This window comes from Phocoena phocoena, chromosome 4, assembly GCF_963924675.1.
Source record: "Phocoena phocoena chromosome 4, mPhoPho1.1, whole genome shotgun sequence".
NCBI lineage: Eukaryota > Metazoa > Chordata > Mammalia > Artiodactyla > Phocoenidae > Phocoena > Phocoena phocoena.
The window spans coordinates 15,453,705-15,480,722 of record NC_089222.1 but is presented as its reverse complement, the minus strand read 5'-3'; the positions used below and the strand labels follow the sequence as shown (position 1 = coordinate 15,480,722).

Genomic DNA, 27,018 nt, shown 5'->3' with positions numbered 1-27,018 from the left:
GGAGAATCCCCAGGATCTTTTATTCCTGGGCTCGAGGTCCTGACGGGCCCTTTTCTGAACCGGACCCTATAGGTCTTCCGCCTGCCGGTGCGTTAAATTTGGAGGCGGAGGAGACTTCGGCGTTCATATTTACCCGTAGTGACTAAAGTGGTTTTGCTTTCTTTAGAATTGAGGCCTACAACTCTGAGGCTGACTGAAACTTTTAAATCCAAACACACGAGGCCCTTCTGGCATTTCCTGACACAGCCCAAGTCCTGGGCCAGTGCTGCCCAGCGGCGGCACCTGGATGGGGGGTGGGGGTGGGGGTGTGATTGGCTGGAGCCGCGGGGCCGCCTCCGCGCGGGCGTCTCGGACTAGCCCCAGGCTGTGGAGCGGTGCTCCCGCGCCAGAGGTATCCGAGCCGAGGAGACTTGTGGTTTCTCTGACTCTGGTTTGAGGCGGCAGCACTGATCATGGAGACCGGTGCCTCCCGCGAGCCCGAGACGGCCGAAGTGCTGCCCCAGCACAAGTTGGACTGCAGGTCTCTGGAGGCCTACCTACACCAGCACTTGCCCGGCTTTGGGGCCGAGCCCGAGGCCAAGCTCACCGTTGCCCAATACAGGTATCGACGCCAGCCTTCTCCGCCAGCAAAAACAGATCTGTGCCTTGTGTTTTTCTTCCTCTGGCCTTGGTGTGTTCCCAGTTTCCCCTATCCTGTTTCTTTTTCCGCAATGACGCACTCTGAAGGCGAGAACTGCCGTCACCCGTCCCTTGCATTACATTCTGAGTATTTCCAATTCAAGGGCAGTGATGGAAGCACGATAACATTCACGATTCCAACTACAAGAAGGAATCTTTGTTAACAACTATATTCATTGAGGCAATTAAGGTTGGAAGGTCTGTGGGATATAAAGAGGCCTTCGTTCAACGTTTGTCCTATAACATTTTTTTCTGAGAAGCGGATGTAATTCCGTTCACATTGGCATACTCTTGGAGGCTGAGTTAATGGTACCAGTTGGGGGGGTCCGAATTCTTATATCTAGATCTTACATTTAACAAATCACAGCACCACTTTGGGCTTTAGTTCTTTCTGAAGTAGGGGTATAGAACTGGATGACCGTTCTGAGAGCACTGTTCCCCATCGTGAATCTGGCTCTAGTCTGATCTTGTATAATAGAAAATAATTTTCAAATAGACTTCATTCTAAAGATAGTATTTTGATAAACAGAGCTATAGAAGCAGTCCTGGCTTCCAGAAAACTAGACGTGCCACTTACTGACTGGGAATTTAAATACTATGGTACATGAACTCTCTGAGAACTAGTTTCATAATCTGTAATAAATATCTGCCTGTTCTGCTTGATCCTGATAATTAAATGAAGTAATACAGGTGAAATGGCTTAACACTGTAACAGAAATGTATACCAGTGGCATTTATCACTGACATTTATGCCAAATTAAAAACAAAAAAAAATAAAAATAAAAGGCACCATGTCACAATAGATATTGTAGGATGAAGGAGAAGGTGGAATAAAATATGGCTGAGGTTTCTAGCCTAGAACCCTTGTGTTATAAACTAACAGCTCAAAGTTCAAATTTGCTATGGGAATCTGAACAAGTTATTTAACTCTTTTGAGCATTGAATCATCCTTTGGCAAAATGGGGATAGTAATATTTCTCTCCTAGAGTTGTTGGAGAATTATCTAACTGAGAGTTAATTCTGAATTAAGTTGAATGTTAAATAAACCAGAATTGTGCTTGATAAATGGAATTAGTTGTGGCGTAAATAGTATATATGTGTGGAACTATCTCCACAGAGAATACACATTTATTTCCAAAACACATGAAAAAGTTTATGAAAATTGAAGACATGTTAGGCTACAAAGGAAGTTTCAGAAATTCTAAAGCGTCATTCTTAAAAAAAAAAATTCAGAATATAAATGCCAAAAGTTTAGAAATCAAGAGAAGATAGATAATAAATACATTTTAGAAACTAATTGAAATACAGATTAAAGAGCCAATAATCTACAGAAAATAATGGAGTTTATCAAAGTTCAGTATGCAAAAATCAATTGCATTTCTTGACTTTAGCAACAAAAATGTAAAATTATAATTTTCAGAAAGATAAAATTAATAAGAGAAACAGAAATATAAATTTCTCAAATATTAATCGAATAAAGTATGTGCAAGACCTTTGTAAAGGAAATTATAAAACTGTATTAGGACCTTAAAAAGAACTAAGTAAATTGAGAGATGCCATGTTCACGAATAGGAGAATTCAGAGTTGTACGTTTCTCTTTTTTCCCAACTGATCTATAGATTCAGTGCAATGACGATCAAAATCTTAATTTTTTCCCTAACTTGAAAAATTACTCCTAAATTTTATGTACAAGAGCAAAGGGCTAAGAATAAGCAAAAACACTCCTGAAGAAGAACAAAGTGGGAAATTTGAATTAAGATGGCACATTATTAGCACAGAATAGACAAACAGATCAATAAAATAGAGTCCACAAAAAGACCCGCATGTTTATAGAACTTTGACATATGACAGTGCTGGCACAGAGAATCAGTGTGTGTGGGGTTGGAGGGAGAAAAGATTTTTCAGTAAATTATACAGCAATAATTATTATCTGTATGAAAAAATTGAAAGTAGACCTGTCCCTTACTCTACCTCACACAGTTCCAGGTGGACTACAGACTGGAATGGTAAAGGCAAAACTATAAACATTTGGAAGACATACAGGAGAAGATCTTTATGACTTTGGAGTAGAGAATAAAATCTTTAAAAAGACAAAAGCACAAACCATGAAAGAAATGACTGATAAATTTTTAGTGAAAGAATCCTTAAAGTGAAAGAACAAAAGAAAATATTTTCAGTGTATATAATGGATAAAAGATTAATATCCAGAACATATAAAGAACTACAATAGCCCAACAGAAAAATGGGCAAAAGACTTGAAGATACTCAACCTCATTACACTGTAATAATTGGGGAAATGCAAATTAAAATGACAAGATACCATTTCACACCATCATATTCACTTTTTTTTTTAAATCTGACAATATCAAGCAGGATATGAGATAACAGGGACTCATCCACTATTGGTGAGGGTGTGAATTAGTATAACTACCTTGGAAAACAATTTGGCACAGTCTTGTAAAGATGAAGATAGGAAGACAAAGCCCCATGACAAAGCAATTCTATTCCTAGTTTTATACTCCTGAGGAATTCTTGTACCAGGGTATCAGGAAATAATCTACAAAAATGTTCATTGCACTGTTTGTAATAGCAAAACTACAGGAATAAAACACGATGTTCATCAATAGTAGAATGGATGAATAAATTGTAGTATATTCACGTGATGCAACACCATACAGCAGTGAACATGATTCAGCTGCATCTATACACAACAACACAATCAAAAACTGGACAAATAAGCAGTATATTGTTTAAAGAGATAAACTTCAAGGGAATGATATATTTAAAAATCAAGACAGTAGTTACTCTGAAGGGACAGGAAATTCCCTGGTGGTCCAGTGGTTAGGACGCAGCGCTTTCACTGCAGTGGCCAGGGTCAATCCCTGGTGGGGCAACTAAGACCCCTCAAGCAGCACAGCACAGCCAAAAAATTAAAAAATGAAGGGAGGAACACAAAGAGAGCTTCAGAGATACAGTAACTTTTTTCTTTCTTAAACTGGGTAGTGAGAACACTGGTGTTTGTTGTGTTATTCTTTATGCTTTACAAATTTTGTAAATATTTTTAATCTATGCAAAATTTATTTTTAGAATTTGCAAAAATTAAATCATATTAGAAATAAAAATATTTAGATTTAAACAATAATGAAGACATTGTATAACTTGATAGAACAAAACTTATGATTTCCAGCTATGTGCATAATATGTGCCTGGCACTGCTCCAACCACTGGGGATATAACAGACAAAAAAAATCTTGCCTTTTTGGAACTTCCATTCATTTGGAGAAGAGAGATGATAAATAAAATCACTTTCTAAATATTACAGTGTAGAAAAAGGTGATGTGTATCATGGAGAGAAACAAAGGAGAATAGGAAATGTTTAGGAGGAGGGAGAAGAAAGGCCTCAGCGAGAAGGTGGCATTCAGCAAAGAGAGATGGGGATGTGAGCCATGGGGAAAGAGTATTCCAGACAGAGGGAACAGCAAGAGCAAGGGCTCTCCAGTGGGTGGAGAGACTACAGGCCAATGTGCCTGGAGTTGTGTAAGCAAGGGCAACAGGAATTCTGTTGGCTGTTATAAGGGTTTTGGCCTTTCCGTTAGTCGAAATGGTGAGAGATTAGGGATTTGGGGGCAGAGGAGGGAAGTGATTTTTCTTTTTTTTTTTTTTTTTTTTTGCAGTACGCGGGCCTCTCACTGTTATGGCCTCTCCCGTTGCGGAGCACAGGCTCCGACGCGCAGGCTCAGCAGCCATGGCTCACAGGCCCAGCCGCTCCGCGGCATGTGGGATCTTCCCAGACAGGGGCACGAACCCGTGTCCCCTGCATCGGCAGGTGGACTCTCAACCACTGCGCCACCAGAGAAGCCCTGATTTGTCTTTCAACAGAATCTCTTTGCCTATTGTGTTGACTGAAGGAGGCAAATACAGGGAGACCAGTTTGGAGTGTATTGCAATGACCCAGTACAGAGCAATTAGTGGTATGGACCAGGGTAGTAGTGTAGGATAGGTGCAAAGTGCTCATATTCTGGATTTATTTTGAAGAATTTACTGACTGATCAGATGTGGGGTATGAAAGAAAAAGAAGAAGAGACAAATAGTGTTCCATTTTTGTCTTGGCAACTGGAAGGATGGAGTTATCATGAAATGAAGTAGAGATGACTGTAGACAATCAAACTGGAAGGCAAATAACAGCAACTCAGTTTTGCAATGTTAACTTTCAAGATGCCTTTTGGAGTGGATATGTATAGTAAGCAGGCAGATATATGGGTCCAGAGGTCAGGGCAGAGATCTAAACTAGACATTTACATTTGGGAGTCATTGAGATAGAGAGGGTATTTAAAGCCATGAGATCTTACTTAGATGATGAGTCTACATGAAGATACAGAAGGTCTATGAACTTATTCCCAGGCATCCCAATATAAGAAGTTAAAGAATTAAGGCAGAACCTACAAAGGAGTCTCAGAAGGAGTGGCCAGAGAGATGGGGAGAACCATGGTCTGATACCATAGCAGTATTAGTGACCTTGAAAAAGTAATTTCAGTGGAAAGATAGGAATGAAAGCTTGATTGAAATGGGTTCAAGAGAAAATAGGAGGAGAGGAATTGGAGCAAGGAATATGAACAACTCTTGAATTTTTCTACAAAGGCGGAAATAAATGTCTTTCGTAGAGGGGGAAGTGGGGTCAAGAGAAGTCTTTAAAAAAAAAAAGGCAGCATGTTTATATGCTGATGGCAGTGATCCAGAACAGACAGAAAAATTTGTGTAGGAGAGAGGGCTAGAACGATGTCCTTGAGTTGACAAAAGTAGGATGGGATCTAATTCACAAGAGAAGGGATTGTCCTTAGATAGGAATGTAGACATTCTTCTACAGACTCTGTAGGGAAGAAGAGTATATGGGTACAGGTGCTTCTATGCAGTAGATATGGTAGTGTAAGCTTGTGGAAGTTCTCACCTGATTGCTGCTATTTTCTCTGTGAAATAGGAAACTAGGTAATCAGCTGAGAGTGAAGATGGTGGGAAAAGTGTTGGAGGTTTGAAGAAAGAGGAGGAATTGTAAAATAGTCATCCAAGAGCATGGGAGAATGAACAGGCCAAGGAAGTATATTATGATTGCTGGCAGCGTTCACTTTGAGGTTCATAGTCATGAATTTGAAGCAAGAGTAGTTATTTTAGTAGATATTGTTGATACTTTGCCCAGATTCTCTTGGATTCCTTTTTACTGTTTCCATGCACACCCTGGTTTGGTGGCTTCTGCTTCCAGTAGCCAGCACCTGTGGCTCTTTTATAGACTGTTCTTGCTTACTGGAGCCTCTTTTGCCCTGAATGTTTTAGTGCCTAAGATGGCACTGGAATGGAGGTACTAGTGGGAATGAAAGAAAGGAAATTATGATCAGAGATAGAAATGCTTAAAAAATAGGATAATGCAGTGCTTGAGTTGTTGTTATTGGTAAGGTATAGGGTGTGTCCCATAGAATGAGTGACAGTTCTCTTGGATATATACCTAGGAGTGAAATTGCTAGATCATATGGCAGCTGTACCTTCAATAAGAAGCTTTTAGTTTTCCTTTTATATTTCACCTGGGTCATTTACCATCATAAAACGCCAGTGCTTCATATATGACTGCATTATCAAAAATGCATCCAATCAAACATTTGGCATTAAAAAATGTCTTTGTAAGGTTCATTGCAACTTGACTCTTTGGAGCATCACAAATAAATTGTCCCATGTCAAGACAGACAACACAGCTTGAAGTGGTCCCATTTCCTGACCATTGTGGCAATGATCTCCACTTCCCTATGCTAAAAGGCACCCCCCTCCCAGGATTAGATGGTGCCAAGATGATTGCTGGGGAGGATGGGTCTGGCTTATCAGAGTTAGAAGTAGACAGTGGACGTACTGCTGCATTCAATCTGGACTGCTCTTGTTCTTTGCAGATGGAGGCTGGAGGCCTAGGGAGAAACTTCAGAAAAAAAAAATGTTTTTAACTTTCCCCTATTACCTGTTACCTCGGATTAATTCGTCTGGTTTTTTTGGTTTAAGGCCTCTCTTTCATGCTGTTGAATTATTTAAAAGCTGTGTAAATGAAGGTATAGATTGAGTAAGTTTGGTAGCTGGAGTATATTTCCTTAGTTCACATGAGAATTTCTGTTCACAGGGCAGAGAAAGCCAGTGCCCTGGTGTCTGAGTCACCTGGGGCACTGTTGCACTTCCTGGCCCAGATATCCACTCTAGGACCTTGCTTATCAGAATTCCCACTTTAGAGAGCTGTACTTGGAGTCCTCTCTCCAATGGCAGATGACAGAATACCAATCCAGCTGTTCTAGCATCCTTTAATTAATTTTCTGACTGATCACCTACAATCTCTTCTCCCAGCCTTTCTTTGCTTAGATCTAGACATTGTTCTAGGTGCACTTCTGATGAAACTCATAATTTGCAAGTAGGAAGTGTGGTCTTCTCTTCTACCTGTGTAGGTTGTAGATTCTCCAGCTGCCACTGTGTTACCATCTGCTGTATATCATCCAAAAGCTCATGTTCTTAGCTGCTGATAGCACCCCTCTTGGCTTTCCAGCATTGAAATGGGTTCATTTTCATTTTGTGTTTTCTTTTGAAATTTCAGCAGGATTTGGGGAAAAGGAAAAATATATCTTTGTTATTGACCTTTTCTCTACTCTTATCTAGATCAGGACAGTCCAATCCAACCTTTTATCTCCAGAAGGGCTTTCAAGCATATGTACTCAGAAAAAAACCACCTGGTTCACTTCTTCCTAAAGCACATAAGGTATGGTATACAAACGCAATGATAAATTCCTTGTTGACTAATAAATGGATTTTATACACACAAAACAATTTAAATTGCTTTTTAAAATAATCTCAATTATTAAATATAGAAAATGCATTTTATTTCTTAGATGAAAATTTCACTTGAATTGTATCCCCCCCCCTTTTAGTTTTTATTAAGGATTTGAGTTTGAAATCTGAGGCTGTGTTTAGGCTGTTAATCCTGAGCAATACCCAGTCCTCTTATGGATTTGATTCCTTCCTATACAATTAGCTAGAAATACAGTCACCCAGTAAATATTTTCACTGCTACTCATTTATAGGTATTTTGTACTTTGGTTAAATTATGTTTTAAAAAGTACAGTATTATATCTTATAACAATATATACTCACTGAATACTTTAATATATTTGATATGACAATTCCCTGATCTTTTGGTGATAAAAAGAAATATTTAAATAATCATTTTTATAGTATTCTCTAAATTGACAGTGAGAATTATAAAAGATTTTTGTTGAAAACTGACTCTGTTCAGAAAAACAGGTATTATCTATGGATTTTTAGAGAAGAGAACATTAAAAGCATAATGCATATTTTGAATATTATTATAATCATGTATAACAGGTGCTTCCCAGGCCCAGCTGACTAGAGATGGGCCATTGAAGTGTGGGTTTAATATCACAGTAATGGAAAATGCAGATTCTGACCTTCTTAGTCCCGTATCATATTCCCAGAAAATGAAGTGACTTGGATGCTTAAGATAGAAAAATTTTGCTAACTTTTATTAAGCCTCAACATGGCATGGCTGAAGGAAAATCCCCACTTGTAGGGAGAGATTTATGCCCCAATAAACAACTGGGTTTGTCTCCTTTTGATAACAACCTAGATGTCTGGAAGACATCAGAACATAACATAATGCTTTCAGCCCAAGGATCTGGAGTACTTTTGTTTCAACTTCCTTCATTTTTTCCAAATCTGCATTGGAAAAAAAGCAGTGTTCCCACACTGCCATCCACTTTATGACCAGCCTCCACCACTCTACCCCACCCCCCTTTCCCAGCACCAGGTGGTTATAAACACTTCTTTCTATAGCCATTGGCACCACTGGCTGCTCTCACCTTGGTTATGGGTTTAGTCACTTCCCTGCTGCAGTTATTGCAGCAGTAGCTGCTTTATCCCTGTTGTGAAAGTGAGCTGCATGGTTTCTTCTCCTTAGAAGTGGTCAGCCACCACTGCCTGAGTCTGGGGAAGTGGACTTTGCAGGTAGATGAGTTGGCATCAGAGTTCTGCAGTAAGCTGTGTCCCTGGGTCCTGAGTGATAAGCCTGTACATCTGTCCTGGTTAAGGAAGCCCTTTTCTTCTCCTGTCTTATTTGGGCTCCTGCTTCAGTACCAGCTTGCTTCTCATTGCCTTCTTACCCAGTAGTTATCTTGAGGTCCATGGCAGCCCTGGGTACCGGGCAGGATCCCCACATCCCTGCCTTGGAAACAAGTTCCTCCATTGATCTCCCGAAGGAGTGGGTGCATTTCCTTTCTACCGGCACCCACTGGCCTTCCCCAGCATTCTGTACTTGACTGTGCCCAGAGTGTTGGAATAGAGAGCCCCCATGGGAAACTGGAGTTGTGGGGGTTGGGGGCTGGGGAGCAAAAGCAAGAGTGAGCCAGCAAGCAGGGAACTGATAAGAAAAAAAAGGGATGTTTTTATGATGATACATGCGAAATATTGTGGTCAGGAAATGTCACCTTCATATTATCAGAGTTAGGAATAAGCCCCATGCATGTACCTATCCTTTTAGCCTAATTAAATGATCAATTTTTAGTGCTGGCCTAATTTATAATTGTAATAATCACACTAAGACTACTTTATTTTTTTTAAAGCAATTTTTTTTTGAATTTTATTTATTTTTTTATACAGCAGGTTCTTATTAGTCATCCATTTTATACACACCAGTATATACATATCAATCCCAATCTCCAAATTCATCACACCACCACCACCACCCACTGCTGTTTTCCCCCCTTGGTGTCCATACGTTAGTTCTCTATATCTGTGTCTCTATTTCTGCCCTGCAAACTGGTTCATCTGTACCATTTTTCTAGGTTCCACATATATGCGTTAATATACAATACTTATTTTTCTCTTTCTGACTTACTTCACTCTGTATGACAGTCTCCAGATTCATCCACATCTCTACAAATGACCCAATTTCATTCCTTTTTATGGCTGAGTAATATTCCATTGCATATATGTACCACATCTTCTTTATCCATTCATCTGTCGATGGGCATTTAGGTTGTTTCCATTACCTGGCTATTGTAAATACCACAGCAATGAACATTAGGATGCATGTGTCTTTTTGAATTATGGTTTTCTCCAGGTATATGCCCAGGAGTGGGATTGCTGGGTCATATGGTAATTCTCTTTTTAGTTTTTTAAGGAACCTCCATACTGTTCTCCATAGTGGCTGTATCAATTTACATTCCCACCAACAGTGCCAGAGTTTGTTGTTTGTAGATTTTCTGATGATGCCCATTCTAACTGGTGTGAGGTGATACCTCATTGTAGTTTTGATTTGCATTTCTCTAATAATTAGTGATGTTGAGCAGCTTTTCATGTGCTTCTTGGCCATCTGTATGTCCTCTTTGGTGAAATGTCTATTTAGGTCTTCTGCCCATTTTTTGATTGGGTTGTTTGTTTTTATAATATTGAGCTGCATGAGCTGTTTATATATTTTGGAGATTAATCCTTTGTCCATTGATTCATTTGCAAATATTTTCTCCCATTCTGATGTTTGTCTTTTCATCTTGTTTGTAGTTTCCTTTGCTTTGCTAAAGTTTTTAAGTTTCATTAGGTTCCATTTGTTTATTTTTGTTTTTATTTCCATTACTCTAGGAGGTGGATCAAAAAAGATCTTGCTGTGATTTATGTCAAAGAGTGTTCTTCCTATGTTTTCCCCTAAGAGTTTTATAGTGTCTGGTCTTACATTTAGGTCTCTAATCCATTTTGAGTTTATTTTTGTGTATGGTGTTAGGGAGTGTTCTAATTTCATTCTTTTGCACATAGCTGTCCAGTTTTCCCAGCACCGCTTATTGAAGAGATGGTCTTTTCTCCATAGTATATTCTTGCCTCCTTTGTCATAGATTAGTTGACCATAGGTGCATGGGTTTATCTCTGGGCTTTCTATCCTATTCCATTGATCTATATTTCTGTTTTTGTGCAAGTACCATATTGTGTTCATTACTGTAGCTTTGTAGTATAGTATGAAGTCAGGGAGACTGATTCCTCAAGCTCTGTTTCTTTCCCTCAAGACTGCTTTGGCTATTTGGGGTCTTTTGTGTCTCCATACAAATTTTAAGATTTTTTGTTCTAGTTCTGTAAAAAATGCCATTGGTAATTTGATAGGGATTGCACTGAATCTGTAGATTGCTTTGGGTAGTATAGTCATTTTCACAATGTTGATTCTTCCAATCCAAGAACATGGTATATCTCTCCATGGTATATCTGTTGGTATCATCTTTAATTTCTTTCTCAAGTGTCTTATAGTTTTCTGCCTACAGGTCTTTTGTCTCCCTAGGTAGGTTTATTCCTAAGTATTTTATTCTTTTTGTGCCAGTGGTAAATGGGAGTGTTTCCTTAATTTCTCTTACAGATTTTTCATCATTAGTGTATAGGAATGCAAGAGATTTCTGTGCATTAATTTTGTATCCTGCAACTTTACCAAATTCATTGATTAGCTCTAGTAGTTTTCTGGTGGCATCTTTAGAATTCGCTCTGTATAGTATCATGTCATCTGCAAACAGTGACAGTTTAACTTCTTCTTTTGCAATTTGTATTCCTTTTATTTCTTTTTCTTCTCTGATTGCTGTGGCTAGGACTTCCAAAACTATGTTGAATAATAGTGGTGAGAGTGGACATCCTTGTCTTGTTCCTGATCTTAGAGGAAATGCTTTCAGTTTCTCACCATTGATATTTGCTGTCGGTTTCTCATATATGGCCTTTATTATGTTGAGGTAGTTTCCCTCTATGCCCACTTTCTGGAGAGTTTTTATCATAAATGGGTGTTGAATTTTGTCAAAAGATTTTACTGTATCTATCGAGATGATCATATGGTTTTTCTTCTATTTGTTAATATGGTGTATCACATTGATTGATTTGCATATATTGATGAATCCTTGCAACCCTGGGATAAATCCCTCTTGATCATGGTGTATGTACCTTTTAATGTGTTGTTGGATTGTTTGCTAGTATTTTGTTGAGGATTTTTGCATCTATGTTCATCAGTGATATTGGCCTGTAGTTTTCTTTCTTGGTGACATCTTTGTCTGGTTTTGGTATCAGGGTGATGGTGGCCTCGTAGAATGAGTTCCTCCCTCTGCTGTAGTTTGGAAGGGTTTGAGAAGGAAAGGTGTTAACTCTTCTCTAAATGTTTGATAGAATTCACTGTGAGGCCATCTGGTCCTGGACTTTTGTTTGTTGGAAGATTTTTTTTTTTTTTTTTTTTGAGGTATGCAGGCCTCCCACTGTTGTGGCCTCTCCCGTTGCGGAGCACAGGCTCCGGACGCGCAGGCTCAGCTGCCATGGCCCACGGGCCCAGCCGCTCCGCGGCATGTGGGTTTCTCCCGGACCGGGGCACGAACCCGCGTCCCCTGCACCGGCAGGCAGACTCTCAACCACTGCGCCACCTGGGGAGCCCTGTTGGAAGATTTTTAATCACAGTTTCAATTTCATTACTTGTGATTGGTCTGTTCATATTTTCTATTTCTTCCTGGTTCAGTCTTGGAAGGTTATACCTTTCTAAGAATTTGTCCATTTCTTCCAGGTTGTCCATTTTATTGGCATAGAGTTGCTTGTAGTAGTCTCTTAGGATGTAGTAGTCTCTTAGTATTTCTGCAGTGTCTCTTGTAACTTCTCCTTTTTCATTTCTAATTTTATTGGTTTGAGTCCTCTCCCTCTTTGATGAGTCTGGCTAATGGTTTATCAATTTTGTTTATCTTCTCAAAGAACCAGCTTTTAGTTTTATTGATCTTTGCTATTGTTTTCTTTGTTTCTATTTCATTTATTTCTGCTCTGATCTTTATGATTTCTTTCCTTCAGCTAACTTTGGGTTTAGTTTGTTCTTCTTTCTCTAGTTCCTTTAGGTGTAAGGTTAGATTGTTTATTTGAGTTTTTTCTTGTTTCTTGAGGTAGGCTTCTATTGCTATAAACTTCCCTCTTAGAACTGCTTTTGCTGCATCACTTAGGTTTTGGATCGTCATGTTTTCATTGTCATTTGTCTCTAGGTACTTTTTGATTTCCTCTTAGATATCCTCAGTGGTCTCCTAGTTATTTAGTAATGTATTGTTTAGCCTCCATGTGTTTGTGCTTTTTACGTTTTTCTCCCTGTAATTGATTTCTAATCTCATAGTGTTGTGGTCAGAAAAGATGCTTGATATGATTTCAATTTTCTTAAATTTACTGAGGCTTTATTTGTGACCCAAGATGTGATCTATCCTGGAGAATGTTCCGTGTGCACTTGAGAAGAAATTGTAATCTGCTTTTTTGGATGGAATGTCCTATAAATATCAATTAAATCTATCTGGACTCTTGTGTCATTTAAAGTTTGTGTTTCCTTATTAATTTTCTGTTTGGATGATCTGTCCATTGGTGTAAGTGAGGTGCTAAAGTCCCCCACTATTATTGTGTTACTGTCAATTTCCTCTTTTAGAGCTGTTTGCAGTTGCCTTATGTATTGAGGTGCATATATATTTATAATTGTTATATCTTCTTGGACTGATCCCTTAATCATTATGTAGTGTCCTTCCTTGTCTCTTGTAACATTCTTTATTTTAAAGTCTATTTTATCTGATATGAGTATTGTTACTCTAGCTTTCTTTTGATTTCCATTTGCATGGAATATCTTTTTCCATCCCCTCACTTTAAGTCTGTATGTGTCCCTAGGTCTGAAGTGGGTCTCTTGTAGGCAGCATATATATGGGTCTTGTTTTTGTATCCATTCAGCAAGCCTGTGTCTTTTGGTTGGAGCATTTACTCTATTCACGTTTAAGGAAATTATCGATATGTATGTTTGTATTACCATTTTCTTAAATTGTTTTGGGTTTGTTTTTGTAGGTCCTTTTCTTCTCTTGTGTGTCCCACTTAGAGAAGTTCCCTTAGCATTTGTTGTAGAGCTGGTTTGGTGGTGCAGAATTCTCTTAGCTTTTGCTTGTCTGTAAAGCTTTTGATTTCTCCATCGAATCTGGGTGAGATCCTTGCCTGTTAGAATAATCTTGGTTGTAGGTTCTTCCCTTTCATCACTTTAAGTATATCATGCCACTCCCTTCTGGCTTGTAGTAGAGTTTCTGCTGAGAAATCAGCTGTTAACCTTATGGGAGTTCCCTTGTATGTTATTTGTCACATTTCCCTTGCTGCTTTCAGTAATTTTTCTTTGTCTTTAATTTTTGCCAATTTGATTACTATATGTCTCAGTGTGTTTCTCCTTGGGTTTATCCTGTATGGGACTCACTGCGCTTCTTGGACTTGTGTGGCTATTTCCTTTCCCATGTTAGGGACGTTTTCGACTATAATCTCTTCAAATATTTTCTCTGGTCTTTTCTCTCTCTCTTCTCCTTCTGGGATCCCTATAATGCGAATGTTGTTGCGTTTAATGTTGTCTCAGATGTCTCTTAGGCTGTCTTCATTTCTTTTCATCCTCTTTTCTTTATTCTGTTCCACAGCAGTGAATTCCTCCATTCTGTCTTCCAGGTCACTTATCCGTTCTTCTGTCTGAGTTATTCTGCTATTGATTCCTTCTAGTGTATTTTTCATTTCAGTTATTGTGTTGTTCATCTCTCTTTGTTTGTTCATTAATTTTTCTAGATCTTTGTTAAACATTTCTTGCAATTTCTCGATCTTTGCCTCCATTCTTTTTCCAAGGTCCTGGATCATCTTCACTATCGTTATTCTGAATTCTTTTTCTGGAGGGTTTCCTATCTCCACTTCATTTAGTTGTTTTTCTGGGATTTTATCTTGTTCCTTCATCTGGTACATAGCCCTCTGCCTTTTCATCTTGTCTACCTTTCTGTGAATGTGGTTTTTGTTCTACAGGCTGCAGGATTGTAGTTCTTCTCGCTTCTGCTGTCTGCCCTCTGGTGGATGAGGCTATCTAAGAGGGTTGTGCAAGTTTCCTGATTGGAGGAACTGGTGATGGGTAGAGCTGGGTGTTTCTCTGGTGGGCAGAGCTCAGTAAAACTTTAATCCAGTTGTCTGCTGATGGGTGGGACTGGGTTCCCTCCCTATTGGTTGTTTGGCCTGAGGCGACCCAACACTGGAGCCTACCCGGGCTCTTTGGTGGGGCTAATGGCAGACTCTGGGGGGGCTCACGCCAAAGAATACTTCCCAGAACTTCTGTTGCCAGTGTCCTTGTCCTCACGGTGACACACAGCTACCCCCCCACCTCTGCAGGAGACCCTCTGGCACTATCAGGCTGGTCCAGTCTCCTATGGGGTCACAGCTCCTTCCCCTCGGTCCCAATGAGCACACTACTTTGTGTGTGCCCTTCAAGAGTGGAGTCTCTGTTTCCCCCGGTCCTGTCGAAGTCCTGCAGTCAAATCCCACTAGCCTTCAAAGTCTGATTCTCTAGGAGTTCCTCCTCCCGTTGCCAGACCCCCAGATTGGGAAGCCTGACGTGGGGCTTAGAACCTTCACTCCAGTGGGTGGACTTCTGTGGTATAAGTGTTCTCCAGTTTGTGAGTCACCCACCCCACAGTTATGGGATTTGATTTTATCATGATTGCGCCCCTCCTACCATCCCATTGTGGCTTCTCCTTTGTCTTTGGACATGGGGTATCTTTTTTGGTGAGTTCCAGTGTCTTCCTGTCAATGATTGTTCAGCAGTTAGTTGTGATTCTGGTGTTCTTGTAAGAGGGAGTGATAGCACGTCCTTCTACTCTGCCATCTTGAACCAATCTCTCACACTAAGACTACTTTTAAGGAAAATACTAAGGAAATTATTATCCTCTGGGTTATTTGTTGATACTGTTTTAAAATTAATTTCTAACCTTAATGTTAGTTCACAAGTAATTATTAAATTTCTGTATTTCTGATTTTTAATTATCTATCGTCCTATTTAGATTGATAGAGAATTTAAAGTCCAGAAAACTTTGTTTTCAATTGGATTCCCCGTTCCCAAACCTTTATTGTACTGCAGTGATGCTTGTGTCATTGGAACAGAATTTTATGTGATGGAACATGTACAGGTAAATTAACACTTAATTGTACTTTTTGTTGCTTTTATTTTTAATTGCGAAATTAGATGTTAATAAGTGATAGTATATTGTAGGTAATTAGTTTGCTTTGCAAGGGCTTAAACTTTTTTCTTTTTCTTAAAACAACAGAAATTTATTCTCTCAGTTCTGGAGGCTAGAAGTTTGAAATCAAGGTGTCAGCAAGATTGGTTCTCTATGGAAGTTTTGTTTTGTTTTTGTTTTTTAAATTTTTTTATTGAGATATAGTTGATGCACAATATTATATACGTTACAGGTGTATTACATAGTGATTCACAATTTTTAAAGGTTATACTCCACTTACAGTTATTATAAAATACTGGCTCTATTCCCTGTGTTGTATTAAACTTTCGTTTTATTTTGAGCACACACAGTTTGAGCAGGTTGAAGTAAACTAGGAACAAATTTAGTAATTAGGGCGTATTGGCTTAGTCTTCCTCTAGGTGTCAGTAAAGAGCTATATGTAATGGCAATAACTAAACCGTCCAAATAGTAGGGGAAAAAACTACTCCAAATAGGACATCAATCCATTAAAAATAAATCCAGATTGTTTTAAGGGTTTTTTTTCGGTAAGATGTTACTTGAGATTAGTTTTTGTCCTTTAAGTTCATCTTGGTGTATCCTTGTATTTTTCCTTTGGCATGTACACTCTTATGTTAAACAAGTTTCACAAATGACAGTTTTTCTAGCACATTCTACAAAGAATTGGTTTTGGTTGTAAGACTGTATCCTGATCTTTTTTGTAGGTAACAGGGGATGATGACACAGCAAATAATTGGTATGAAAAGATTTATTTTGTTTTATATTATCTGTTGTAATTGCTTCCATAGGGCCGAATCTTTCGTGATTTCACAGTTCCTGAAGTTAGCCCAGCAGAACGCTCAGCCATATATGTGGCCATGATAGAAACCTTGGCTCAGTTACATTCCTTGAATATACAGTCACTGCAGCTGGAAGAATATGGTAGAGGTGCTGGGTACTGCAAAAGACAGGTAACACATCCACACAAAGTGCTCCTTTTTCTCAAGTTGTTGGAAATAATATTAGTTAAAATAAAAACCTATTATTTTATACTTTTCTGAAACTTGGCTATAACTTAATATCAGCCGTCAGATTGACTTGTTTTAAACATAAAACAATTTTGTATTTTTAGATCAGATTTTGTTCAGTAAAAGCTTCTGTAACAGCATGTACATAAATGCAGATTTAAAGCTGTTTCTATCTCTTCACTTAATTTACCAATATATTTTCTATACAATTGTCCCTTTTTAAATTAGTTTAACAGATATTTATTAAGCATGAATGTATGTTTAATATGTGCTGAATACTGTGTTAAATATCAGTATTTAACTGATATATTTAACAATATAAATGTATATATCAGAAATAAGTTCTTCCCCTAAAGGAACTTATGGTCATTTTTGAGACATCTATACCTGAATCTCATTTACATGAGACTTGAAAATGGTATAAAAGAGTATGTAATCTGGTAGTAAATTGTTTGGTACTCATCATGAAAACTGTTCCATTCAGAGGATAGATATCAGTATGCCCTTGCTTAGGTTGGGGAAAGCTTCCCGGGAAAGATATGTCTTGTACTGTGTATTTAAGGAAGGATAAAATCTAGAGCAATAGGGAAGAGATGGTGAGCATTTCAAATCAAAGAAACAGCAAGACCAGATATGTATGGGGCTGTTTCCCTTTGTATGTCTTTTTGAGGGGGCAGAAGGGAGAGAAACGGGAACTAAGGTTTAGGGAATACTCATTACGTGCCAGCTCCCATGCTAGGTGAGTTGTTAGACCTAGTGTTTTTTAATCTTTGTAACAACCCTAATACATAGGTATTACTACCCCCATTTTGCAGATGAGGAAACTGAGGCTTGCAGGTATTAAGTAATATACAAATAAGTGGCTTAGACATAATTTCAACCCAACTCTCTGAGATTCCAAAGACGAAGATCTTTACTGTACTAAATCGAACAGAGATACCTTAGAAAGTGGGGAGAGAGATATAAGTAGATAAATAATATTATTTCAGTTGATGGAGGACTTTGACAATAGGTTGTCTTATTTGCATTCAATTCTAAGAACAATTTTAAAAATCTTTGCATTTTTCATATCTGTAATATATTTTTGAAGATTCTTTAGAAAATTCTATGGGTAATAAGAAAGGGGATTAAAATGAAAAATAAAGATCTCCTTTCTTCTTCTAGTCCCTATATTACATTTTTCAGGGATTACTTGTTTCTTGTGACCCTTCCAGAAATTTTCTTTGTCTATGTTTTGGTATGTACGTATGTGTGTTTGTGTGTGTTCTTTTTTTTTTTCTCCTTCCACAAAATATTTGCTGAATAAAGACTAGAACCCACGTCTCTTGATTCCTAGGCCAGTATTTTTTTTCCTGATAAAAGTCTAGGTAAGTAAAATGAAAATAGATGGAAGAGAAACTTAAATGTTGAAGTTTTCAGGCTGATATGAGTTTTTTAGGCTAATATGAGTATCACGGCATTTGTCCTGAGCATTTAACAAAATTTGATATAATTGAATTTTGTTTTAATTTTAGAATTGCTGAATCTTATATTCCACTTTCAGCTCTGTCATTTTTTAAATGTATATATCTTTAGGTATCAACCTGGACAAAGCAATATCAAGCTGCAGCTCATCAGGACATCCCTGCCATGAACCAACTATCTGACTGGCTAATGAAAAACTTGCCAGATAATGACAATGAAGAAAATTTGATTCATGGAGATTTCAAACTAGATAACATAGTTTTCCACCCTAAAGAGGTATTGGAAGCCCTGTTTATAAAAAATTGAGTATGTCTGATTTGGGATACACGTACTAAGTAGATGTTCCCCCAGAGCACTGAAGGAGCCCACCCCATCCCCATTCCTCCCCTATATTCAAAACTAACATTACCACTCACAACTTTTAGAAATAAGTCCTGCAGATATTCTGGCATAGGTATCTGCCCACCTATAAAAGGCTGGGTCTAATCACCTGATTTACTACTTTAAAAGGATTTGGGAATTTACATGCATGTTGCTGTTTTCTTCAAAGAAATTTTTCAGCTACTAAATATATTTAGCTTATCCACGTTCTTGCTCTTTCTTCTGGTTCATTTTCATTTTTTTCCCTATCTGATAAAGAATTTTGTATTTGATTATTATAAGCTCAGAGAGGACAGAATTCCAAAAGACTCTTTTGAGTCTTCAAAAGAATTTGTATGAGATTAACGTAACCTTGCCCTGTGTAAATGTACACAGTGTAATCTTTATAAAGAGTACAAACAAATCAGAGCTATAACCCTCCTCCACTGAGCATAGTGAGGCCTAGGATTGGAGGAGTATGGTGGGAATGAAGAAAGTACTTCAGTTCTCCTCTCTTTACCTGTATGCCTTTGGACAAGACATTTATTTGGCCCTTAGTATTCTGATATTGATGTGAATGATTTACAGTTCCCTGAATCTTCCTTCTTAGGAGAAAATTTTCTGGGTTCATTAGTTTTCTCAGAATGCTAAGATGTTTTAGGGCAGGAAGAGCTGTTCTAAATTCATGTGCTAAGCTTCTGGGTTTCATGTTCTTTTCACACAGGAAGAGGACAGGAGGAAAATAACATTATATATTGCATTGCTGTCATAATTCAAAGTACTACTATATCAATTGAAAGTTCAAATGTAATATAAAGACATATGAGCACATGTACCATCAAGACAAAATTTTTCATAGAAAAGTCAGTTTGGGTATTTAAATTATGTATATGTAATTATATGTATGTGTGCGTATGTAACTTTTTGTTAATGGCATGGATGAATTCTGAATTATAACTGTTAAATATAGAATAGGAAAATTAAATATTGCTAATTTATAACCTGGAAAAATTAGAAAAGCGTATACCTTAAAACAACAGGATCTGGTCTATATTTTATCTATTTATTTGGTTCATTAATATTTTTGGAGCCTATCTTTGAATAAGTCAGCATTCTTTATGTGTTCTATCAATATAACTACAGTACTTTTACATTCATTACTTAAGCAAGGAAGGAAAAATTCAGACCTAAATCTCCTTAGTTATGTGTTGTCTACCAAGATGTTTAAATATGCTAAAATTAAATATTAAATATGCTGAAAGTAACGGCAGGTAAGTTCCAAGTAGTTATTCCCTTTTTATATTTAATCTCATGTTAGAAAAACGTTTCTTATAGGATTAAAGTTGCCAAACAGGAATCATCTAACTTAAGTTCTGTGGAGGCAATGCTAATTTGTTACATATATCATTATCTTTTATGTTTTAGGGTTATATAGTAGCTAGTAAAATGTCTTCTACTTTATACCCAGTAATCCCATAATTATTAGTTAAATCAAATTTAATCAACTTCTGTCTCATATAGATATGCGTAGCTAATTTTTTATGGAAGTAACATACAGTTGACAAAGTACAAGTCAACTGGCATTAATTATTACCAACTATGTGCTCTGAAACATGGGGTTAGAAGGAAAAACAGCTCTTAATGAGCTCAAAATACTGGAGAGAAAAGATACTCGGGTAACAGCAGAGAACAACATATACCCAAATGCTAAAGTATATCATACAATAAAACTAAGAGAGTAGTCAAAGAAGGAAAACATTCCCACTGTGGACTGGCATTAAAAGCTATGAAACTTTAGAATTTAATTCTAGTCGATAGTTCCATCTCATTTTTTAAATTTCATAAATAAGTAGGAAATTAGACTATGTTTTTTCATGAAGGCACTTCACAAATTGGAAAATCAGTCCCTGGATGTGTATATGTATGTGCTCCACTGTATATATTCCTAGGGATATGATTGAAAGCTTTTTATTTTTCCTTTGAGGGTAAGGATTATACCTTTAATTTTTTTTCTTACCTTTGTTTCTAGAGTCTATATGGTAGATGCTCAATAAATGAGGACCTAGACTAAGAGATCCTATAAAGCAGTAAATGCATCTTATTCATTTCTGCAGGTAGTTTCTGAATGAATCTATGTTAAAAGAATTGATTTTAATTTTAATTAATCACTAAGGTACTATTTCCATCTCATTTATTTATGCTTAATTTTTATTCTCTACCAGTATGACCTTAACCCCTTTCTGTGCCTCAGTTTTTATTGTAACTTTTTATTTGGAAATCATTGAAGACTCACAAGAAGTTGTAAAAATAGTAGAGGGGCCTGTGTATCCATCATCCAGATTCCCCAAAGAGATCTCACACAGCTAGAGTATATTATCAAAGCCAGGAAATTGACATTGTGTGACTTGTGTGCCTTTTGGATTGGGAAAAAAAAATTTCAGGGTTCCCAAGGAGCTAAAATGAGGTAATTGATATGGAGCAACTAGCTGGTACCCGGCACAGCTGGTGCTCAACTTATTTCAGTTCTCTTCTTTTCCATTCTTTTCCCCTCTGTTTTTATATTCTGCTTTTCTAAGATTACCTATCAAGCTCTATTCTTTAGAAAAAATTAGGGTAAAAGTAAATCTTTACTTTTAGTAGATATGTACTAAAACCTAAACAGTAGTTATAGGGGATGAAATTATAGGAGATTTATAACTTGTACATTTCTGTAATGTTTAAGGTTTGAGGTTTTATTGTTCTTTTTTCCCCAAGACAACAGCATATTTTATTTTTGTTGTCAGAAAGCACAACAATTAAGAAAGAAAACATAAACAATTTTAAATGATAAACCATCTAGGAATGTGTGTGGTAAGCCAGTAAAGAATTACTAAAGGGAATAACAAAACTAAAATATATCACTCAATTTCACAATCCCTAGTTATTTTCTAGTTACTGATATGTAAAGTATTTGAAGCATGTTTGAGCAAGTGTTTCAGTAGTACAAAATGCTTACTGCAATGTTTAAAAGAAATCCAGTTTTCCTGGAAAACATCGTTAATTTTCCAAATATAAATCTTACCCATCTGGCAGAGAAATGTTTAAGATTTTGGAGTTTAATGTACATATTACCATTTTAACTTGAAAAATAAATATATTTAATAAACCCATAGATCTGCATTCATTAATTAGTAGTCAGATGTATTTACGATAAATATAAGGACACTGTTTCTTCTGAAGTCATCTGCCTTGCAGTCTTTTATATGTTGTCTTATGAAAAAAAATTTGTTATGCAAAACAAAACGTGTTTTTAATGGATTTTTCTTTTTAATTCCCCCACTATTTCTAAGATGTCAGTGTAGTTACAGAAAAGCTTAGTTATAAAACTTAATTTTATAGCTAGAAAAGACATGGGGATTAGGTTTTTTTCCAATCTTTTTACTTTTCAGATGTTTTTAAATACCCTTAATATTCTCTTTGGTCATAAAGCCAGGTTTTGAACTCAGACCTACTGACTTCCAATTCCATATGATTCCTTCCACACTGTACTGCTTCTCATCTCTGTTGGAACTGTTCAGTGTTGGTAATCTAGAAACTGAAACCCTTGTCTTTGACCACAGCCTCACTACCTTCTACTTCTTTTATTTCTTTATACCTCACCTGAGATGCTACAAATTTGATTCCTCTTACTTTAGAATCCATGAACCCCTTATGACTTCATTTGACTTCTCACCTTGCCTGGCCCAGGTGGGCATGATCAATCATTTCAAGAACTACCTTCTTTATTATCAATGAATTAATAATTTTTTGACTGTGGATTTGTGTGCGAGTAATGTAAGAGTTATAAAGTTTCCTGACCTTATATTGTTATTCCAGAATCTTCTCACCTCTTGACTTTATATATAATCTCCAACTCTGATCTTGGTTCATTTTATTTTTGCTACAGAATGAAGTCGTAAAGTCACGTTAACAGGGTCTGGGACATATCTATGCTACATAATTTCATCTAGGTTTTAACTTCATCTCTTTGTAAAATCTGTGACATTTTTTTAAATGGCTTTTTCATATCTTTTCTATTCTTCTCGAACTATCAAGTTGCCTTTTACATCTAGACTCCCACTCTCACATTTAGACTTGATTCGTTTTTGTCCTTTTAGTCACTTTTCAGCACAAGCTGCTTTCTAGGGATTACATACCCCTGGAAGTTCTCTTGATGTTGTTGAAGACATTTCAGTCTACTACACAATGTTTCCTTCATGCAGACTGATGGGTGACATTTTCCTTAAGCCATTGCCAAGAAAAATTGTTACTTTTTAAAAATTAAAGTATAGTCAATATATAGTATTATGTAAGTTACACATATACAGTATAGTGATTCACAATTTTTAAAGGTTATACTCCATTTATAGTTATTATAAAATATTGGCTATATTCTCTGTGTCCTTATAGCTTATTTTATACATAATAGTTTGTACCTCTTAATCCCCTACCTCTAAATTGCCCTTCCCTCCTTCCCTCTCCCCATTGGTAACCACTAGTTTGTTCTCTAAATCTATAAGTCTGTTTCTTTTTTGTTATATTCACTAGTTTATTTTTTACATTCCACATATAAGTGATATCATGCAGCATTTGTCTTTCTCTGTCCAACTTATTTCACTTAGCATAATACCATCCAAGTCCATGCACGTTGTTGCAAATGGCAAAATTTCCTTCTTTTTTATGCCTGAGTAGCATTCCATTGTGTGTGTATATATATATATATACACACACACAATTTTATATATATATATATATATATATATCAATATCATGTCTTCTATATCCATTCATCTGTTGATGGACACTTAGGTTGCTTCCATATCTTGACTATTGTAAATAATGCTGGTATGAACACTGGATACATGTAACTTTTCAAATTAGTGTTTTTGTTTTCTTCAGATATATACCCAGGAGTGGAATTGCTGAGCCACATTATAGTTCTATTTTTAGTTTTTTGCAAAACCTCCATACTGTTTTGCACAGTGGCTGCACGAATTCACATTCCCACCAGCATTGTATGAGGGTTCCCTTTTCTCCACATCCTCACTAGCATTTGCTATTTGTGTTCTGTTTGATGATGGCCATTGTGACAGGTGTGAGGTGATATCTCATTGTGGTTTTGATTTCATTTCCCTAATGATTAGCGATTTTGAACATCTTTTCATGTGCCTGTTGGCCATCTGCATTTCCTCTTCGGAAAAAAGTCTATTCAGGTCTTATGCCCATTTTTTAATCAGGTTTTTTTTTAATATTGAGTTGTATGAGCATTTATATATTTGGGATATTAACCCCTTATTGGTCATATCATTTGCAAATATTTTCTCCCATTCAGTAGTTTGTCTTCTTATTTTGTTGATGGTTTCCTTTGCTGTGCAAAAGCTTTTAAGTTTAATTAGGCTCCATTTGTTTATTTTTGCTTTTATTTCCTTTGCTTTAGGAGATAAATCTAAAAATATATGGCTGCAATTTATATCAAAGAGTGTGGTCTGTTTTCCTCTAGGAGTTTCGTTTCTAGTCTTACATTTAGGTCTTTAATCCATTTTGAATTTATTTTTGTATGTAGTGTGAGAAAATGTTCTTATTTCATGCTTTTACATGTAGCTGTCCAGTTTTCTCAGCACCAGTTTTTGAAGAGACTATCTTCTCCATTATATATTCTTGCCTCATTTGGCATAGATTAATTGGCCATAAGTGTGTGGATTTATTTATGCATTCTCTGTTATATTCCATTGATCTTTGTGTCTGTTTTTGTGCCAATACCATACTGTGTTAATGACTGTAGCTTTGTAGTATAGTCTGAAGTCAGGGAGCATGATTCCTCCACTTCTGTTCTTTCTCAAGATTGTTTTGGCTATTTGGGCTCTTTTGTGTTTCCATAAAAATTTAATTTTTTTTGGACACACTGCACGGCTCGTGGGATCTTAGTTCCCCTACCAGGCATTGAACTCGGGCCCTTGGCAGTGAAAGCACAGAGTCCTAACCACTGGATCTCCAGGAAATTCCCTCCATATAAATTTAAGAATTATTTTTTCTAGTTCTGTGAAAAATGCCATTGATATTTTGATAGGGATTGCATTGAATCTGTAGATTGCCTTAGGTAGTATGGTCATTTTAAGAATATTAATTCTTCCAGTCCAAGAACACAGTATATCTTTCCATCTGTTTGTGTCATCTTCATTTTCTTTTGTCAGTGTCTTATAGTTTTCCAACTGCAGGTCTTTTATCTCCTTAGGTAGGTTTATTCCTAGGTATTTTGTTCTTTTTGATGCAACTGTAAATGGGATTATTTCCTTAATTTCTTTTTCTGATAGTTCATTGTTAATGTATAGAAATGCAACAGATTTCTGTACATTAATTTTGTATCCTGCAACTTTACCAAATTCACTGATGAGCTCTAGTAGTTTTCTGGTGGTGTCTTTAGGATTTTCTATGTATAGTACCATGTGATCTACAGAGTGACAGTTTTACTTTTTCCTTTCAAATTTGGATTCCTTTTATTTCTTTTTCTTGTCTGACTGCTGTGATTAGGACTTCCAATACTATATTGAATAAAAATGGCAAGAGTGGACATCCCTGTCTTGTACCTGATCTTAGAGGAAATCCTTTCAGCTTTTCACTGTTGAGTATGATGTTAACTGTGGGTTTGTCATGAATGACCTTCATTATGTTGAGATATGTTCCCTACTCTATGCCCACTTTCTTGAGAAAAATATCATAAATGGATGTTGAATTTTGTCAAAAGCTTTTCCTGCATCTATTGAGATGATCATATGATTTTTATTCTTCAGTTTATTAATGTGGTATATCACATTGAGTAATTTGAAGATATTGAAAAGTCCTTCCATCCCTGGGGTAAATCCCACTTGATCATGGTATATGATCCTTTTAATGTGTTATTGTATTTGGTTTGCTAGTATTTGGTTGAGAATTTTTGCATCTATGTTCAGCAGTGATATTGGCCTGTAATTTTCTTTTTCTGTCATATCTTTGTCTGGTTTTGATATCAGGGTGATGCTTGCCTTATAGAATGGGTTCAGAAGTGTTACTTCCTCTGCAACCTTTTGGAATAGTTTTAAAAGGATAGGCATTAACTCTTCTGTAAATGTTTGGTAGAATTCACCCATGAAGCCATCTGGTCCTGGACTTCTGTTTCTTGGGAGTTTTTAAATTACTGATTCAATTTCATTACTGGTAATTGATCTGTTCATATTTTCTATTTCTTCCTGGTTCAGTCTGACAAGATTGTATCTTTCTAAAAATTTGTCTGTTTCTTCAAGGTTGTTGATTTTATTGGCATAGAGTTGTTCATTGTAGTCTCTCATGATTCTTTATATTTCTGTGATGTCAGTGTTAACTTCTCCTTTTTCATTTCTGATTTTATTGATTTGATCCCTCTCCATTTTTTTCTTGATAAGTCTGACTAAAGGTTTTATCAGTGTTGCTTATCTTCTTAGAGAACCAGCTTTTAGTTTCATTTATCTTTTCTATTGATTTTTTAGTCTCTATTTCATTTATTTCTGCTCTGATCTTTACTATTTCTTTTCTCCTACTGACTTTGGGTTTTGTTTGTTCTTCTTTTTCTAGTTCCTTTAGGTGTAAGTTTAAGTTGTTTATTTGAGATTTTTCTTTTTTCTGAGGTAAGCTTATATCACTATAAGCGTCCCTCTTAGAACTGCTTTTGCTGCATCTCATAAATTTTGGATCATTGTGTTTTCATTTTCATTTGCCTTTAGGTAAGTTGTTATTTCCTTTTTGACTTCCTCAGTGTTCCATTTGTTGTTTAGTAGCATATTGTTTAGTCTCTTGTGTTTTTTGCCGTTTTTTTCTAGTAGTTGATTTCTAGTCTCATAGCGTTGTGGTCGGAAAAGATGCTTCACATGATTTCAGTTTTCTTACATTTACTGAGGATTGTTTTGTGGCCTAGTATGTGATCTATCCTGGAGAATGGTCCATATGCACTTGAAAAGAATGTGTATTCCGCTTTCAGATAGAATATTCTATATATATCAACTAAGTCCATCTGTTCTAATGTGTCATTTAAGGCTTATTGATTTTCTGTCTGGATGATCTGTCCATTCATGTAAGTGTGGTGTTAAAGTCCCCCACTAGTATTATGTTACTGTCGATATCTCCGTTTATGGCTGTTAATATTTGCTTTATGTATTTAAGTGCTCCTATGTTGCATGCATATGTATTTACAATTGTTATATATTCTTCTTGGATTGATCCCTTGATCATTATGTGTAGTGTCTTTGTCTCTTGTAACAGTCTTTGTTTTAAAGTCTATTTTGTCTGATATAACTTTTGCTACCCCAGCTTTCTTTTGATTTCCATTTGCATGGAATACCTTTTTCCATCCCCTCACTTTAGTATTTGTGTGTCTTTAGATCTCAAGTGAGTTTCTTGTGTGCAGCATC

The 27,018-nt window shown here is 36.6% G+C and overlaps 1 protein-coding gene across 1 annotated transcript in view; it reads left to right on the top strand.

The window, feature by feature from the left end:
- Positions 1-417: 417 nt before the first annotated feature.
- ACAD11 (acyl-CoA dehydrogenase family member 11) overlaps positions 418-27,018 on the top strand; it is an 88,459-nt gene continuing 61,858 nt past the window's right edge. The window contains exons 1-5 of the mRNA XM_065876765.1: positions 418-601; positions 7,351-7,450; positions 15,558-15,683; positions 16,541-16,702; positions 18,335-18,499. Of these exons, the coding sequence (XP_065732837.1) occupies positions 453-601; positions 7,351-7,450; positions 15,558-15,683; positions 16,541-16,702; positions 18,335-18,499 (702 nt within the window). The 5' untranslated portion in view covers positions 418-452. The remainder of the gene's footprint in view (positions 602-7,350; positions 7,451-15,557; positions 15,684-16,540; positions 16,703-18,334; positions 18,500-27,018) is intronic.